At 42.3% G+C, this 16,300-nt stretch overlaps 1 protein-coding gene across 4 annotated transcripts in view; it reads right to left on the bottom strand.

Annotated features, from left to right (window-relative positions):
• The window catches only part of LOC139545753 (EGF-like repeat and discoidin I-like domain-containing protein 3), a 264,851-nt gene that overhangs the window by 56,875 nt on the left and 191,676 nt on the right, over positions 1–16,300 (bottom strand). For all 4 annotated transcript variants that reach the window (XM_071353873.1, XM_071353874.1, XM_071353875.1 and 1 more), the window contains 3 exons: positions 13,369–13,524; positions 5,300–5,444; positions 4,849–5,033 (listed from right to left, as the gene is read on the bottom strand). In XM_071353873.1, the coding sequence (XP_071209974.1) occupies positions 4,849–5,033; positions 5,300–5,444; positions 13,369–13,524 (486 nt within the window). The remainder of the gene's footprint in view (positions 1–4,848; positions 5,034–5,299; positions 5,445–13,368; positions 13,525–16,300) is intronic.

Here is a 16,300-nt window from a genome sequence, read left to right as displayed (position 1 = left end):
GTTGTTAACACTGTTCCAAACGGTCAGGTGATTTTTATATTGTAAGCTTCTACAACTAAGTCAAATATCTTCCATATTGGACTTCCCCTTTTCCTCCTGAGCAACCAGTAAACAATCCCCCATTTCAAATACATTTTTCACATCCTCCGCATCCATTATGTCACATGTGTGACGGTGTTGGAGTTTGTTATAACAAATTTCTTGATGTGATGATGAAATGCTATAGGTCAGGCCCTATTGGTCACGTGCATGTGATCCGTACATGTGTCACTTAAAGAGAGCAAGGGTTGAGGGAATAAGGAATGTCTTTCCTAAACAAATGAGGGATCTCGGTAAAATAACTTTTCAGTGAGAGAAAATACAAGTAAGAATCAAAACATGGCTGTAATTCTGTTGCAGCTTCAGCGCCACGGACAGCGTGATAAACACTGTTGCTATGGTATGGTCCCTGGTCGCTGCAGCAGGGAGGAGAGAGAACGTGCGCGCAGGCACTCGCTGTCTTTTTTTGTTGTTGAGTAATTTGGGTCTTAATTATTTAATCAAACAGTGTACTTAAAGTATCAGACATGCTCAGTGCATATACAGATATTTTATTAAAACACATATGGTGTTTTAATAGGCATATGGAAATATACACGTTTTAAAATTTGATTGTTGGAAAGAACAGACGTCTCTCGGTTGACCAACATGGAGACAGCCCTACTTCCTACCTTGTAGGCTTGCCCAGTATCAAAGGCTTGGCACTAAACTCTTCCGTGTGCTAACTTTTACAATCACCAAATGTCATTCAACTTTTTGGTGTTTTGTAACATATGAGAAAAAATATAGTAGACAGTTTCTGTCAAAAGTGATTGACTTTTTCCTGTGTCCTGTGGTTGACCTGTTAATGACATCCTCTCCGGATGTTCTCACGATATGTAGTGTGTGATTATGCAGCTGTTTATTTGAAGTAAAACACGTTTGAAATAAAAAGTAATTGCCTGGTGATTGATGTGTTGTGACCTTGGGTTTGAAGTAATGGGTTTGAAGTAAAATATGTTTGAAGTAAAAGTATTTTCTGGGGAGGCCTGAGTTTGAACTGTTTGAACAGTTGAAACAGTTGAGAATTTTTGTAGTGAACTTATGGAGCTGCTGTGTAGTGAGATTGTGACCCCTAGGATGAACAGGAATAAGTAATTTCCGGTTGGTCTGCCTGAGTATAAGTAAGTCTTAGACTTGTCCTGTGAACACTACGGGAGATAAATCACAGAAAACTACAGTAAAAATGTCTCCTGCTCCAATTATAGGTGTATTGTGTCCTTCATGTCTGGGGAAAAATGACAAAACCATCAATGCCATTCTTTGTAATGCACCTGATTGTTTTAATGGTGTGATTGATATGAGTGAAAGCCATATGGGTTACATTTTCCAAACGGACAATTCAACAGTGAAGATTTTCTCACACAGCTGCCTTAACACCCTTTTTCAGTCAAAGTTTTTCTCCTGCGTTTCGCATGATAAAATGGCTTAAGCTAAGTCTTGCTCTATGGCAGATGGAACAGGCCCTGAGTGGAACATCCCTGCATGGGTACGCATTGAAAGAGGAAGTCTGCGGCCGAGATTATTTGAAAGCCATATGATTCTCTTCAGTAGTGTATAGTCCAGACGCCTAAGTGTACATTTTACATTATTGAATTCAGAACAATGCAAATGTCACCAAATCTGTTTGTTCTTATGTTTTTCCATAAGTCAACTACTTTCTGCCTGCCTTTAGCTTCAGGTTGCGAGATTGGTTTAAGGTGCTTGATATGAGGTTTTTCCATCATCGTGAACATTTACGAAGATGGTCCCATCTCAACATCAACTGTGTAGAGAAGAATGCATGAAATCCGTCTTTCATGGTCGAATTGTTGCAAAGAAACCACCACTAAAGGACACCAATAATAAGAAGAGACTTGCTTGGGCCAAGAAACACGATCAATTGACATTAGCCGGTAGAAATCTGTCCTTTGGTCTGATGAGTCCAACATTTGTGATTTTTGGTCCAACCGCCGTGTCTTTGTGAGACCCAGAGAAGGTGAACGGATGATCTCCGCATGTGTGGTTCCCAGCATGAAGTATGGAGGGGGTGGTGTGATGGTGTGGGGGTGCTTTGCTGGTAACACTGTCTCTGATTTATTTAGAATTCAAGGCACATTTAACCAGCTTGTCTACCACACCATTCTGCAGTGATATGCCATCCCATCTGGTTTACACTTACTGGGACTATCATTTGTTTTTCAACAGGACAATGACCCAAAACACATCTCCAGGCTGTGTATGGACTATTTGACCAAGGAGAGTGATGGAGTGCTACATCAGATGACTTGGCCTCCACAATCACCCGAGCTCAACCCAATTAAGATGGTTTGGGATCAGTTGGACCGCAGAGTGAAGGAAAATAAGACAACAAGTGCTCAGCATATGTGGGAACTCCTTCAAGACTGTTGGAAAAACATTCCTCATGAAGCTGGTTGAGAGAATGCCAAGAGTGTGCAAAGCTGTCATCTAGGAAAAGGGTGGATACTTTGAAGAATTATATTTTTATTTGTTTAAAGCTTTTTTTGGTTACTACATGATTCCATATGTGTTAATTCATACTGTAGTTTTGATGTATTCACTATTAGTCTACAATGTAGAAAATAGTCAAAATGAAGAAAAACCCTTGAATGAGTAGGTGTGTCCAAACTTTTGACTGGTACTGTATACAATTGCAGAGATACAAACACACCTCAGATATACACACAATAAATACTCAACCTCCAGATGAGCATGAGGGGGGAGTACAAATCTTACAAGCTTGTTTGGCTGGTCTGTAGCTTATTATTTAATGTTTGGCGCTGCTGGTGAATCATGACGTGCAGGCATAATCAAAATGACACTGGGTTAGCACTGGGCTAGAGTCTTTAGGAGAGTCTATAGCTAGGTTTCCATCCAATTTGCGACAGATTTTCATGTGAATGTTCTAAAATCAACATAAAACCTATTTGTGCATTTTAGTTCTTCAGGGAAATTTGGTGCCAGACAACGGGACCATGAAGATTTTAATTTACCGGACATTCGAGTAATTCAGTAGACATCCATATGCCTTCAGATCCGACCTGGCTTAGCCAGCACCTTCAATTAATTAGGGATATTGGCCAAATGAACAGCCTATAACAGCCTATAACAACTGACAAAAACACTATTCTTTGGGTTTCAACGTGTAGCATATGTAAACTTTTTATAGTTTTTTAGGCTAATTTCCTAAAACAATAATTGTCTACCTCAAGGTTCAGCTGTCAGAGATTTGAGCACTCAATGTATGAGGGCATTGTATGCATATGTCACGTTCTGACCATAGTTCTTTTGGTTTTGTCTTTGTTTTAGTGTGGTCAGGCCGTGAGTTGGGTGGGTTATCTATATGTTGTGTTTCTATGTTGGGTTTGTTGTTTGGCCTAATATGGTTCTCAATCAGAGGCAGGTGTTTGTCATTGTCTCTGATTGGGAACCATATTTAGGTAGCTTGTTTTATGTTGGGGTTTGTGTGTGGTTGTCTTCTGTCTTTGTGTTCATTGCACCAGATAGGACTGTTTCGGTTTTGCCACATTTGTTATTTTGTATTTGTGTAGTGTTCACGTTATCGTCCTTTATTAAACATGTTGAACACGAACTCTTCAGACGAAGAGGAGGAAGGCTGCCGTTACAGCATTGGCCTATAGGCTTAGTTGTCCACTGTATGATATTAATACATATACATATAAAAACAATATAGCCTATATAAAGGAAGAGAAGCTTAGGCCTAGCCCCAGAGAGACAAACTTTTGAATAAAACATTCAAATCACAGGGCTTTTGCACCGTTATTCAAATTACATTTTTACTGCAGCCGAAAATAGAATTTTGTACTGGCTTGAAAACAATAATGAATTATTCATTGCATTGTGGTGTTGTAGGCTAGTCTAGGTAGGATAATGTTATAGTGTCCCTAAACAAAATCAATAGGAGAGCTTTATAGAACTGTGTTTCATGTCTTTACTGTTCTTTCATGAGTAATGATGAATGTGGCCTCCGCTGCCTATCAGCTATTCCTATTTGTTCTTGTTCCTGTTGAAAATGTATGCAGCTTGAATGCTTGTATGTGTGGTATGATTGCTAGTTAGCCTATTGCAGATCTGGACAAACGATCCACCTATCACTATTGTCACTATGCACGGTGGATAGAGGGCAGGATGGACTGATCGGCTATACTGACTTGTGGTATAGTAAAGGTTAGCACACAAGGAAGTGTAGTGCATAAGGGAAGTATCAAAACACCTTGATATAGAGGCTCATGCAAGCAGATTAGGAAATTTTGCTAAAATGGAAGAAATTATATAGTAAAACCTGCAACTATTGATTGTAAACGAGGGGGAAAAAACTCACTACCCTCCCCTGTGCACAAGAAGAAAAAAAACAACCCTCCCCAAAGCAAATTTTGGACCACCCCTCCCCCAAGTAAATTGCAAATTGCAATCTGTCCCTTACTCATTGTGTATTTATTCCTTGAGTTGTTATTATTATTACTATTTCTATATTTTTTCCTCTCTGCATTGTTTATGAAGCATGCGACAAATAAAATTTGATTTGATTTGATCCCTTCATGGACCAGAACCACTGAATATATACAGTATGTCCTAAGTTCCTTTACGCAAGTTTCTGCCCCCCAAAAATAAGTAATTCATTTGGGCCAGGAGTTTTTCATGACCATGTGGCTCGGCTATTACTACAGTCCTCTGTTTTTCCTGGTCATGTGGCCCGGGGAGAAACTCATGTTTCCTTAGACAAAGGAAGAAGGGGGGGTAGCCTCCTACCTGTAGCCACTGGGATTGGTCACTGTGTCCAGACGTCCAGGCATTGACCTTGCCCTGTTTGTCAAGACGGGCCTTGCCGGGCTCCCAGGTGAACATGTCCATGTTGAGTGTTCTGAAGAGGCTGGACGCTGTGACCTGGTAGTCCTGGATGTGGCCAGACTTCATCCCCATGGGCTCAGAGCAGCCTGGAGAAACAAACTAGTTACTGGACACAGTCCTTTTTACAAAGGCAAAAAAACTAAAATACTTCATTATATTATACTCAATGGTAACCACTATTTTAATTATTGAGCAATGCAGAAACTGTCCTCCTGTCCTACTTCCTAGATTCTGATCTAAAAGGCAACTTCGACCTACAGCTACATGGCGAGCCACCTGTTTGAACCTCTAGTCATGATTGCGTTTGAACCCATAATGGTTATGGTCAAGACTTTATAGAACTGGGACCCACCTGTGAGCTCACAGCCGAGCAGCTCCATGCGCAGGGTGCAGTGTCTCCTACAGACCTGGGGGTAGATGCGCACGTACTGTGCTTCAATGGGAGGGGTGAAGGAGTTGGCAGAGGGAGCGTTGTTCTCCACATTTCCACGGAATATCTGAGTAGGGAAATTATATGAGAGACAAAGGGTTAAGAGGGGATTAGAAGGGGGGAGAAATGTGTTTATCTGTCAATGTAAGAGTCTCTCGCAGTGTCTCTAGTGTCTACTCGCCCCTCAACAAATTGCTGCCATTCAAGGTCAATTAGCTAGAATTATAAGAAAAATAAGCTGGTTATTCATAAGCAGTTACACGGTCATACTGTATAGACTGTTTAAAAAAACTACCCCAGAAAGAACTTATATAGTGTTTCATAGAGCCGTCCTCTACAGGTGGATCCAGTCTTCACGGATCCACCTGTACGGATCCAGATATCGAAATACAGGTATGTGTAATTTTAACTGACTTGTCCGAAGAACCCATACAGATCAGAACGCAGCTGCTGCAGTAGAGAGAGAGAGAGAGAGAGAGAAATATATTGTTTCATTTATGCTGCTATCCTTTGCTTTTCACGAGAGTGGCGCGTGTAGCTTTTTGTTGTTGTTGGCCAATCCTAAGTCAACAAAGCGGCAATAGGATACAGTAATGAGACTCCGTGTGGGACTAAAGTTAGGAGATATCTAATCATTAGAAGATGGAACTAAAATTATAGGCTACAACGACCAAGGGCCAACAGGTAAGCTGCTACTTAATATTCTGAATGGAGTTGTTGTTTGTAATTGTAGGATGAGAAAGCCCATGCAGCCTCAATTAGCCTAGCAAGCTAGCTATTTTAACTAGCTTCTCCCAGTTTGATGCAGTCAAGACAGGCACCTACTACGTAATCATATTGGATGACAACCCAGCTGTGGCAGTTATTAATCGACTATAGCGCGAGTCGGCTTGGTTGGTTGCTGTCTCTCGTCTCTCCCTTCCTCCTCCCTGTTCCCGTGTCACTCGCTCACACTCACAGTAGCCTACACACACAGCACAGCCCCTGCTAGAGCATCACCTCTCTTTTCCTCCTCTCCCTTGCGCATTAGCAGCTCCGGTTTATAAAGTAGCTTAAAAATTGACTTTACTGCTGCTTCGCTCACTCGGATCAGACCATGTCTGGATCCGATCAGGTATATACGGAACGGGTCTAGTTGTCCTCGGATCCGTCCGGATGGGAAAGCTCGTTCAGAAATTAACCTGGGGCTTTCCCAACTGGACGGATCCGAGGACAACTAGACTCAGGTGAAGGAATGTTTGTGTGTTTGCTAGGAATGCAGCTGTCGCTAGATGAATTCAGGACTCAAAAGGGTGGTCCCTACAGGTCAGAGCATCACTGAGTCTACGCTCTGGCTAGCACACTCTTACAGTCAGATCTACCTCTCAAAGATCTCAGGCAAGAATATTAACAACTGGTTTTGAGTTCAGTCTCTCACCCAAATGTTCTGCATGCTTCATCCGTTTTAGAGTTTTTAGAGTATCAACAAATCAGAGAATAGAAAATGCTTTATAGACTTAAACACTTCAAATAGTATACACAATCAATCTAAAAGTCATAAAAGAAGAGGGGGGTAGGTGCCAGGAAGATACTATCAGTGTGAGCTGGCTAATTTAAAAAGCCACCTCATCATTTTTATTTATTTTATTTATTTCACCTTTATTTAACCAGGTAGGCAAGTTGAGAATAAGTTCTCATTTACAACTGCGACCTGGCCGAGATAAAGCAAAGCAGTTCGACACATAACAACACAGAGTTACACATTGAGTAAAACAAACATACAGTCAATAATACAGTAGAAAAATAAGTCTATATACAATGTGAGCAAATGAGGTGAGATAAAGGCGGTAAAGGCAATAAATAGGCCATGGTGGCGAAGTAAATACAATGTAGCAATTAAAACACTGGAATGGTAGATCTGACAGTAGATGAGTGTGCAAAGTAGAAATACTGGGGTGCAAAGGAGCAAAATAAATAAATACAGTAGGGAAAGCAGTAGTTGTTTTGGCTATTTATAGATGGACTATGTACAGGTGCAGTGATCTGTGAGCTGCTCTGACAGCTGGTGCTTAATAACGCTAGTGAGGGAGATACAGTGGGGAGAACAAGTATTTGATACACTGCCGATTTTGAAGGTTTTCCTACTTACAAAGCATGTAGAGGTCTGTAATTTTTATCATAGGTACACTTCAACTGTGAGAGACGGAATCTAAAACAAAAATCCAGAAAATCACATTGTATGATTTTTAAGTAATTAATTTGCATTTTATTGCGTGACATAAGTATTTGATCACCTACCAACCAGTAAGAATTCCGGCTCTCACAGACCTGTTAGTTTTTCTTTTAGAAGCCCTCCTGTTCTCCACTCATTACCTGTATTAACTGCACCTGTTTGAACTTGTTACCTGTATAAAAGACACCTGTACACACACTCAATCAAACAGACTCCAATCTCTCCACAATGGCCAAGACCAGAGAGCTGTGTAAGGACATCAGGGATAAAATTGTAGACCTGCACAAGGCTGGGATGGGCTACAGGACAATAGGCAAGCAGCTTGGTGAGAAGGCAACAACTGTTGGCGCAATTATTAGAAAATGGAAGATGTTCAAGATGACGGTCAATCACCCTCGGTCTGGGGCTCCATGCAAGATCTCACCTCGTGGGGCATCAATGATCATAAGGAAGGTGAGGGATCAGCCCAGAACTACACGGCAGGACCTGGTCAATGACATGAAGAGAGCTGGGACCACAGTCTCAAAGAAAACCATTAGTAACACACTACGCTGTCATGGATTGAAATCCTGCAGCGCACGCAAGGTCCCCCTGCTCAAGCCAGCGCATGTCCAGGCCCGTCTGAAGTTTGCCAATGACCATCTGGATGATCCAGAGGAGGAATGGGAGAAGGTCATGTGGTCTGATGAGACAAAAATAGAGCTTTTTGGTCTAAACTCCACTCGCCGTGTTTGGAGGAAGAAGAAGGTTGAGTACAACCCCAAGAACACCCTCCCAACCGTGAAGCATGGAGGTGGAAACATAATTCTTTGGGGATGCTTTTCTGCAAAGGGGACAGGACGACTGCACCGTATTGAGGGGAGGATGGATGGGGCCATGTATCGCGAGATCTTGGCCAAAAACCTCCTTCCCTCAGTAAGAGCATTGAAGATGGGTCGTGGCTGGATCTTCCAGCATGACAACGACCCGAAACACACAGCCAGGGAAACTAAGGAGTGGCTCCGTAAGAAGCATCTCAAGGTCCTGGAGTGGCCTAGTCAGTCTCCAGACCTGAACCCAATAGAAAATCTTTGGAGGGAGCTGAACGTCCGTATTGCCCAGCGACAGCCCCGAAACCTGAAGGATCTGGAGAAGGTATGTATGGAGGAGTGGGCCAAAATCCCTGCTGCAGTGTGTGCAAACCTGGTCAATAACTACAGGAAACATATGATCTTTGTAATTGCAAACAAAGGTTTCTGTACCAAATATTAAGTTCTGCTTTTCTGATGTATCAAATACTTATGTCACGCAATAAAATGCAAATTAATTACTTAAAAATCATACAATGTGATTTTCTGGATTTTTGTTTTAGATTCCGTCTCTCACAGTTGAAGTGTACCTATGATAAAAATTACAGACCTCTACATGCTTTGTAAGTAGGAAAACCTTCAAAATCGGCAGTGTATCAAATACTTGTTCTCCCCACTGTAAGTGTTTCCAGTTTCAGAGATTTTTGTAGTTCGTTCCAATCATTGGCAGCAGAGAACTGGAAAGAGAGGCGACCAAAGGAGGAATTGGCTTTGGGGGTGACAAGTGAGATATACCTGCTGGAACGCGTGCTACAGGTGGGTGCAGCTATGGTGACCAGCGAGCAGAGATAAGGAGGGACTTTACCTAGCAGGGTCTTGTAGATGACCTGGAGCCAGTGGGTTTGGTCAGAACCGTCCAGAGTAGTGATGCTGGACGGGCGGGCAGGTGCAGGCAGCGATCGGTTGAAGAGCATGCATTTAGTTTTACTTGTATTTAAGAGCAGTTGGAGGCCACGGAATGAGAGTTGTATGGCATTGAAGCTCGTCTGGAGGGTTGTTAACACAGTGTCCAAAGAAGGGCCACAAGTATACAGAATGGTGTCGTCTGCGTAGAGGTGGATCAGAGACTCCCCAGCAGCAAGAGCGACATCATTGATATATACAGAGAAGAGAGTCGGCCCAAGAATTGAACCCTGTGGCACCTCCATAGAGACTGCAAGAGGCCCGGACAACAGGCCCTCAGATTTGACACACTGAACTCTGTCGGAGAAGTAGTTGGTGAACCAGGCGAGGCAATCATTTGAGAAACCAAGGCTGTTGAGTCTGCCGATGAGGATGTGGTGATTGACAGAGTCGAAAGCCTTGGCCAGGTCAATGAATACGGCTGCACAGTATTGTTTCTTATCAATGGTGGTTAAGATATCGTTTAGAACCTTGAGCGTGGCTGAGGTGCACCCATGACCAGCTCTGAAACCAGATTGCATAGCGGAGAAGGTACGGTGGGATTCGAAAATGGTCGGTAATCTGTTTGTTAACTTGGCTTTCGAAGACCTTAGAAAGGCAGGGTAGGATAGATATAAGTCTGTAGCAGTTTGGGTCAAGAGTGTCCCCCCCCTTTGAAGAGGGGGATGACCGCAGCTGCTTTCCAATCTTTGGGAATCTCAGATGACACGAAAGAGAGTTTGAACAGGCTAGTAAATAGGAGTTGCAACAATTTCAGCAGATAATTTTAGAAAGAAAGGGTCCAGATTGTCTAGCCCGGCTGATTTGTGGGGGTCCAGATTTTGCAGCTCTTTCAGAACATCAGCTGACTGGATTTGGGAGAAGGAGAAATGGGGAAGGCTTGGCCGAGTTGCTGGGGGGTGCAGTGCTGTTGACTGGGGTAGAGGTGGCCAAGTGGGAAGCATGGCCAGCCGTAGAAAAATGCTTATTGAAATTCTCAATTATAGTGGATTTATCGGTGGTGACAGAGTTTCCTATCCTCAGTGCAGTGGGCAGCTGGGAGAAGGTGCTCTTATTCTCCATGGACTTTACAATGTCTCAGAACTTTTTTGAGTTTGTGTTGCAGGAAGCAAATTTCTGCTCGAAAAAGCTAGCCTTGGCTTTTCTAACTGTCTGTGTATATTGGTTTCTAACTTCCCTAAAAAGTTGCATTTCACGGGGGCTGTTCGATGCTAATGCAGAACGCCACAGGATGTTTTTGTGGTGGTTAAAGGCAGTCAGGTCTGGAGAGAACCAAGGGCTATATCTGTTCCTGGTTCTACATTTATTGAATGGGGCATGCTTATTTAAGATAACCAGTTATCCTCTACTGACGGGATGAGGTCGATATCCTTCCAGGATACCCTGGGCCAGGTCGATTAGAAAGGCCTGCTCGCTGAAGTTTTTCAGGGAGCGTTTGATAGTGATGAGTGGAGGTCGTTTGACCACTGACCCATTACGGATGCAGGCAATGAGGCATTGATCGCTGAGATCTTGGTTGAAAACAGCAGAGGTCTATTTAGAGGGCAAGTTAGTTAGGATGATATCTATGAGGGTGCTCGTGTTTACGGATTTGGGGTTGTACCTGGTAGGTTCATTGATCATTTGTGTGAGATTGAGAGCATCAAGTTTAGATTGTAGGATGGCCGGGGTGTCAAGCATGTCACAGTTTAAGTCACCTAGCAGCACAAGCTCTGAAGATAGATGGGGGGCAATCAGTTCACATATGGTATCCAGAGCACAGCAGGGGGCAGAGGGTGGTCTATAGCAGGCGGCAATGGTGAGAGACTTGTTTTTAGAGAGGTGGATTTTTAAAAGTAGAAGTTAAAATTGTTTGGGTACAGACCTGGATAGTAGGACAGAACTCTGCGGGCTATCTCTGCAGTAGATTGCAACACCGCCCCCTTTGGCCATTCTATCTTGTCTGAAAATGTTGTAGTTAGGGATGGAGATTTCAGAGTAATTGGTTGTCTTCCTAAGCCAGGATTCAGACATGGCTAAGACATCCGGGTTGGCAGAGTGTGATAAAGCAGTGAATAAAACAAACTTAGGCTTCTAATGTTAACATGCATGAAACCAAGGCTTTTACGGTTACAGAAGTCATCAAAAGAGAGCGCCTGGGGAATAGGAGTGGAGCTAGGCACTGCAGGGCCTGGATTCACCTCTACATCGCCAGAGGAACAGAGGAGGAGTAAGATAAGAGTATGGCTAAAAGCCATGAGAATTGGACGTCTAGGACGTCCGGAACAAAGAGTAAAAGGAGCAGGTTTCTGGTGGCGATAAAATAGATTCAAGGTATAGTGTACAGACAAAGGTATGGTAGGATGTGAATACAGTGGAGGTAAACCTAGGCATTGAGTGATGATGAAAGAGATATTTATTGAAACCAGGTGATGTCACCGCATGTGTGGGTGGTGGAACTGAAGGGTTGGATAAGGTATAATGAGCAGGGCTAGAGGCTCTACAGTTAAATAAGCCAATAGACACTAACCAGAACAGCAATGGACAAGGCATATTGACATTAAGGACAGGCATGCTTAGCCGAGTGATCATAAGGGTCCAGTTAGTAGTGAGGTTGGTTGGGGTCACGGCGATTCAGACAGCTAGCCGAGCCATGGGTAGCAAGCCAGCAGAAGATGGTCTGTTTTTAGCCACCCCATGCGTTTCCGTCGGTAGATTAGTGGGTTCCGTGTGGTAGAGGGGACCAATCCAATTGTCAAAATAGTTATAGTTATAGTGGCCCAAGAAGATTGTTCGATAGACCTGTTCAGATAACAGCCGATATGCTCAAGACAGCTAACGATTAGCAGTTAGCAGATGGGCGTTCAGGTTACGTCGCGATGGAGGGGCCAGTTGAATAACTCCCTCGGGCAGATAACGTCGGTATTCCAGTCGTGAAGGCCCGGTGGGGCGCCGCATCGGCAGTAAAACGGGTCCGGATAGGTGATTGTAGCCCAGGAGTGGCTAATGGAACTCTTCAGCTGGCTAGCTCCGGGATAATTGGTGTTTGCTCCGGAATCGACGTGAGCCAATAGTCAGTTGGATAGCAGCTAGTGTGCTGCAAGATCCAGGTGTAAATGTCCAGAGCTTGCGGTAAAAATCCGGGGATATGGAGAGAAAATAGGTCCGGTATGCTCTGGCCTGAGTCGCGTTGTACAAAACTGACGATAGCTTTCCGAGCTAAAGGATAGCTGATGACCGCTAGCCGCGGTTAGCTGAATACTAACGTTAGCTAGTGAGCTGGCTAACTTCTGGCTAGCTTCTGTTGTGGATTTCGGATACGAGGTGAATAATACTTTTAAAAAAAGAAAAGAAAGATCCGCACCACATTTAGTGAGGCGGGTTGCAGGAGAATGTTTTGAAGTTGAGTTTTTAGAAAAAATATATAAAAAGATATGCGAAGAAAAATACAAAAAGATACAAAACATATATACACGGGACAAGACGAGGTCTGACTGCTACGCCATCTTGGAAACCTTGAAGAAGCTATAGAAATAGAATATAAACGCAATAGAAGCGTTGTTTCTTGTACTATTGTCTCTTGTGTCTTTAGAGGACTGTTTCACTTTGATGTCCTTTTTCTTCTGTCCTTATTTTGTCTTTCTTTTCTTCTGTTAACTAGATATTATTTGTTAGCTAGCTAGCTTCTCCCAGGAGAGTCCCTAGCAACTGCTAAGCAACTGGTAAACAATTCAGTTAGCTAAGATAACTGTACAATTTTATGAAAAATAGTTACTTTTTCCAAAGACTATCTTCTTTGTTTGTTGCTTGTTTTGTCTCCAATTCAGTCTTGCAGATTTATTTTGCTTTTTTCCAATGTACTTCAATCTAAAAACCATGTAAATTTCAATATTTGTAGGAGCTATTTTTTTCAGCAGCTGCTGCTCAATTTGGAATCTGGAAATCATGTCCTCCACTCTGCCCTTGACTTGGTGCGTGGCCTCCAGTTGCTGCGTCCATGCGTGCAGGCGTGTGTGAAAACAAAGACAAATAATGTGTGTGTTTCTCACCATGTCCTCATCTGTGCCCTTGACTTTGTATGTCCTCCAGGTCTTGCCATCGTCACTGGAGGCCACTTTGTAAGACTTGACGTACTCTGGGCTGCCGATACGCTTTGCACCCTGGGTAATTAGTCCGGTGACCCGCATCCTCCTCTGTAGGTTAATCTGTGGGGGAAAAAAGGAATATAAACAGCAATCAAAAACCTTGTTTGTGTGTGTTTCGGGATATTATATTGTTTTATTTAAGTGATAATGCCAGAGAAGCCGATGTTTGGAGAATATATTGGCACAGGTGTTGTTAAGCCTGAGATGAAGTCGAGGGCCAGCAAACCTTGCCAATATATCCTCCCAACACCGGCTTCGAGGGCATTATCACTTTTATACAGGTTGCCAACATATTCAAATAATGATTGACATATTTTCATTAAAAACATTATTTTGATTAATTTATTCATATTACTATTTCATCCTTCCACAAGATATATTTCCGACACAAATCTAGGGTTGCTAGATACGCGACCCAGTCTTTCAGTCTTTTTGTTCTGTATCTATGGACACGACCCAGTTGTTCAGTCTTTTTGTACTGTATCTATGGACACAACCCAATCATGCATTTTAAATGTTCCATTGTCATACTGGCTGGCAACGTTCTTATCCCTTGCTTGCTAGCTAGCCAACTATGGCTAACTTACAGTCACATCTAAAAGAAATGAGAGATAATAACAAACCAATGGGGTTCCAGTCCAGGCTAACCCCGACAAAAAATATTCTTGGTCGACCAAGAGTCTTCTGTTCTTTCAATCAATCGATTGGTTTACATTTTAAAATTTGTATTTTTTCATATGCACTACCGTTCAAAAGTTTGGGGTCACTTAGAAATGTCCTTGTTTTTGAAAGAAAAGCACATTTTGAGCCCATTAAAACATCAAATTGATCAGAAATCCAGTGTAGACATTGTTAATGTTGTAAATGACCATTGTTGCTGGAAACGGCAGATTTTTAATGAAATATCTACATAGGCGTACAGAGGCCCATTATCAGCAACCATCACTCCTGTGTTCCAACGGCATGTTGTATTAGCTAATCCAAGTTTATAATTTTAAAAGACTAATTGATCATTAGAAAACCCTTTTGCAATTATGTTAGCACAGCTGAAAACTGTTGTTCTGATTAAAGAAGCAATAAAACTGGCCTTCTTTGGACTAATTGAGAATCAGTATTTGTGGGTTCGATTACTAAAAATGGCCAGAAACAAAGAAATTTCTTCTGAAACTCATCAGTCTATTCTTGTTCTGAGAAATGAAGGATATTCCATGTGAGAAATTGCCAAGAAACTGTAGATCTCGTACAACGCTGTGTACTACTCCCTTCACAGAACAGCGCAAACTGGCTCTAACCAGAATATAAAGAGGAGTGGGAGGCCCCGGTGCACAACTGAGCAAGAGGACAAGTACATTAGAGTGTCTAGTTTGAGAAACAGACGCCTCACAAGTCCTCAACTGGTAGCTTCATTAAATAGTACCTGCAAAACACCAGTCTCAACGTCAACAGTGAAGAGGCGACTCCGGGATGCTGGCCTTCTAGGCAGAGTTACAAAGAAAAAGCCATGTCTCAGACTGGCCAATGAAAAGAAAAGATTAAGATGGGCAAAAGAACACAGACACTGGACAGAGAAACTCTGCATAGAAGGCCAACATCCCAGAGTCGCCTCTTCACTGTTGACGTTGAGACTGGTGATTTGCGGGTACTATTTAACCTTTTGTCAATAGGGGGAGCTGTTAGCATTATTTTTTGTTTTACATTTCCAAATTAAACTGCCTCGTACTCAATTCTTGATCGTACAATATGCATATTATTGTTATTATTGGATAGAAAACAGTCTATAGTTTCTATAGGAGTTGAAATTTTGTCTCTGAGTGGTACAGAACAATTTCTACAGCACTTTTCATGACAGGGTTCAGATTTCAGAAATTTTTACCTCTGATCTGGGGTCTGTTTATAAGGCCACAGTGAATGCTATGAAGAAACCGACACTACCTACGTCTTCCTCTGGGTGTCTGTACGTCATCACGTTTTCAATGAAGTCTATGGGACGTTCACAGCCATTATAAATGACAAAAATGTACAGAGACCCCTCTTTCTCAACGTGCGCCTCAAGCGTGAAGGCCATCGGACCTGCCTCGTTCCAAATCGTTTTCTAACCAGCAGTATTTCTCCGGTCATGTTTTCAGTCGTTATAGTTGTTAAAAACATCATAATGTAGTGAATTTTAACCGTTTTATATCAATTTATATCCGTTTAGTGCGATTTTGAGGAATTTCTTTGTCGTGCACTCTGAAAGTTTGGACACGCTTTAGGGTGTCGGTCGTTGGTGATGGACATTTTGAAGGACAGAGGACATCTATCGACCAAAAGACGTTTATAACATAGAAAGGATACATTGCCCAAGAATATGATGGAAGATCAGCTCAAAGTAAGCAATATTTAATATGATAAACCGTGTTTCTGTCGAAATATTTTAAACGCATACATCGCCATTTTGTTTGGTATAGCTTCACTTGGCCAACCCTGTATTGAAAAGTAAGGATAATTTTAAAAATGTAAATCAGCGGTTGCATTAAGAACTAATTTGTCTTTCGATTCCTGTCAACCCTGTATTTTTTAGTCAAGTATATGATTAGCTTTTAATTAAACTAGATCACTCTGATAGATGACGTCAGACATATTGAGGCTTGATTTCCTAGTATTTTCATTGTGTAACCACGGTTTTGTATGGCTAAATATGCACCTTTTCGAACAAACTGTATATGTATGTTGTAAAATGATGTTACAGGAGTGTCATCGGAAGAATTCTGAGAAGGTTAGTGAAAAAATTAATATCTTTTGGCGGTGATTACGTTATAGCGCTCTTTGGCTGGAATCGATGCTCTGGTAACGTTGG

This window comes from Salvelinus alpinus, chromosome 19 (genome assembly GCF_045679555.1).
Source record: "Salvelinus alpinus chromosome 19, SLU_Salpinus.1, whole genome shotgun sequence".
Classification (NCBI taxonomy): Eukaryota; Metazoa; Chordata; class Actinopteri; order Salmoniformes; family Salmonidae; genus Salvelinus; species Salvelinus alpinus.
This window is presented reverse-complemented; position numbering and strand designations above follow the sequence as displayed.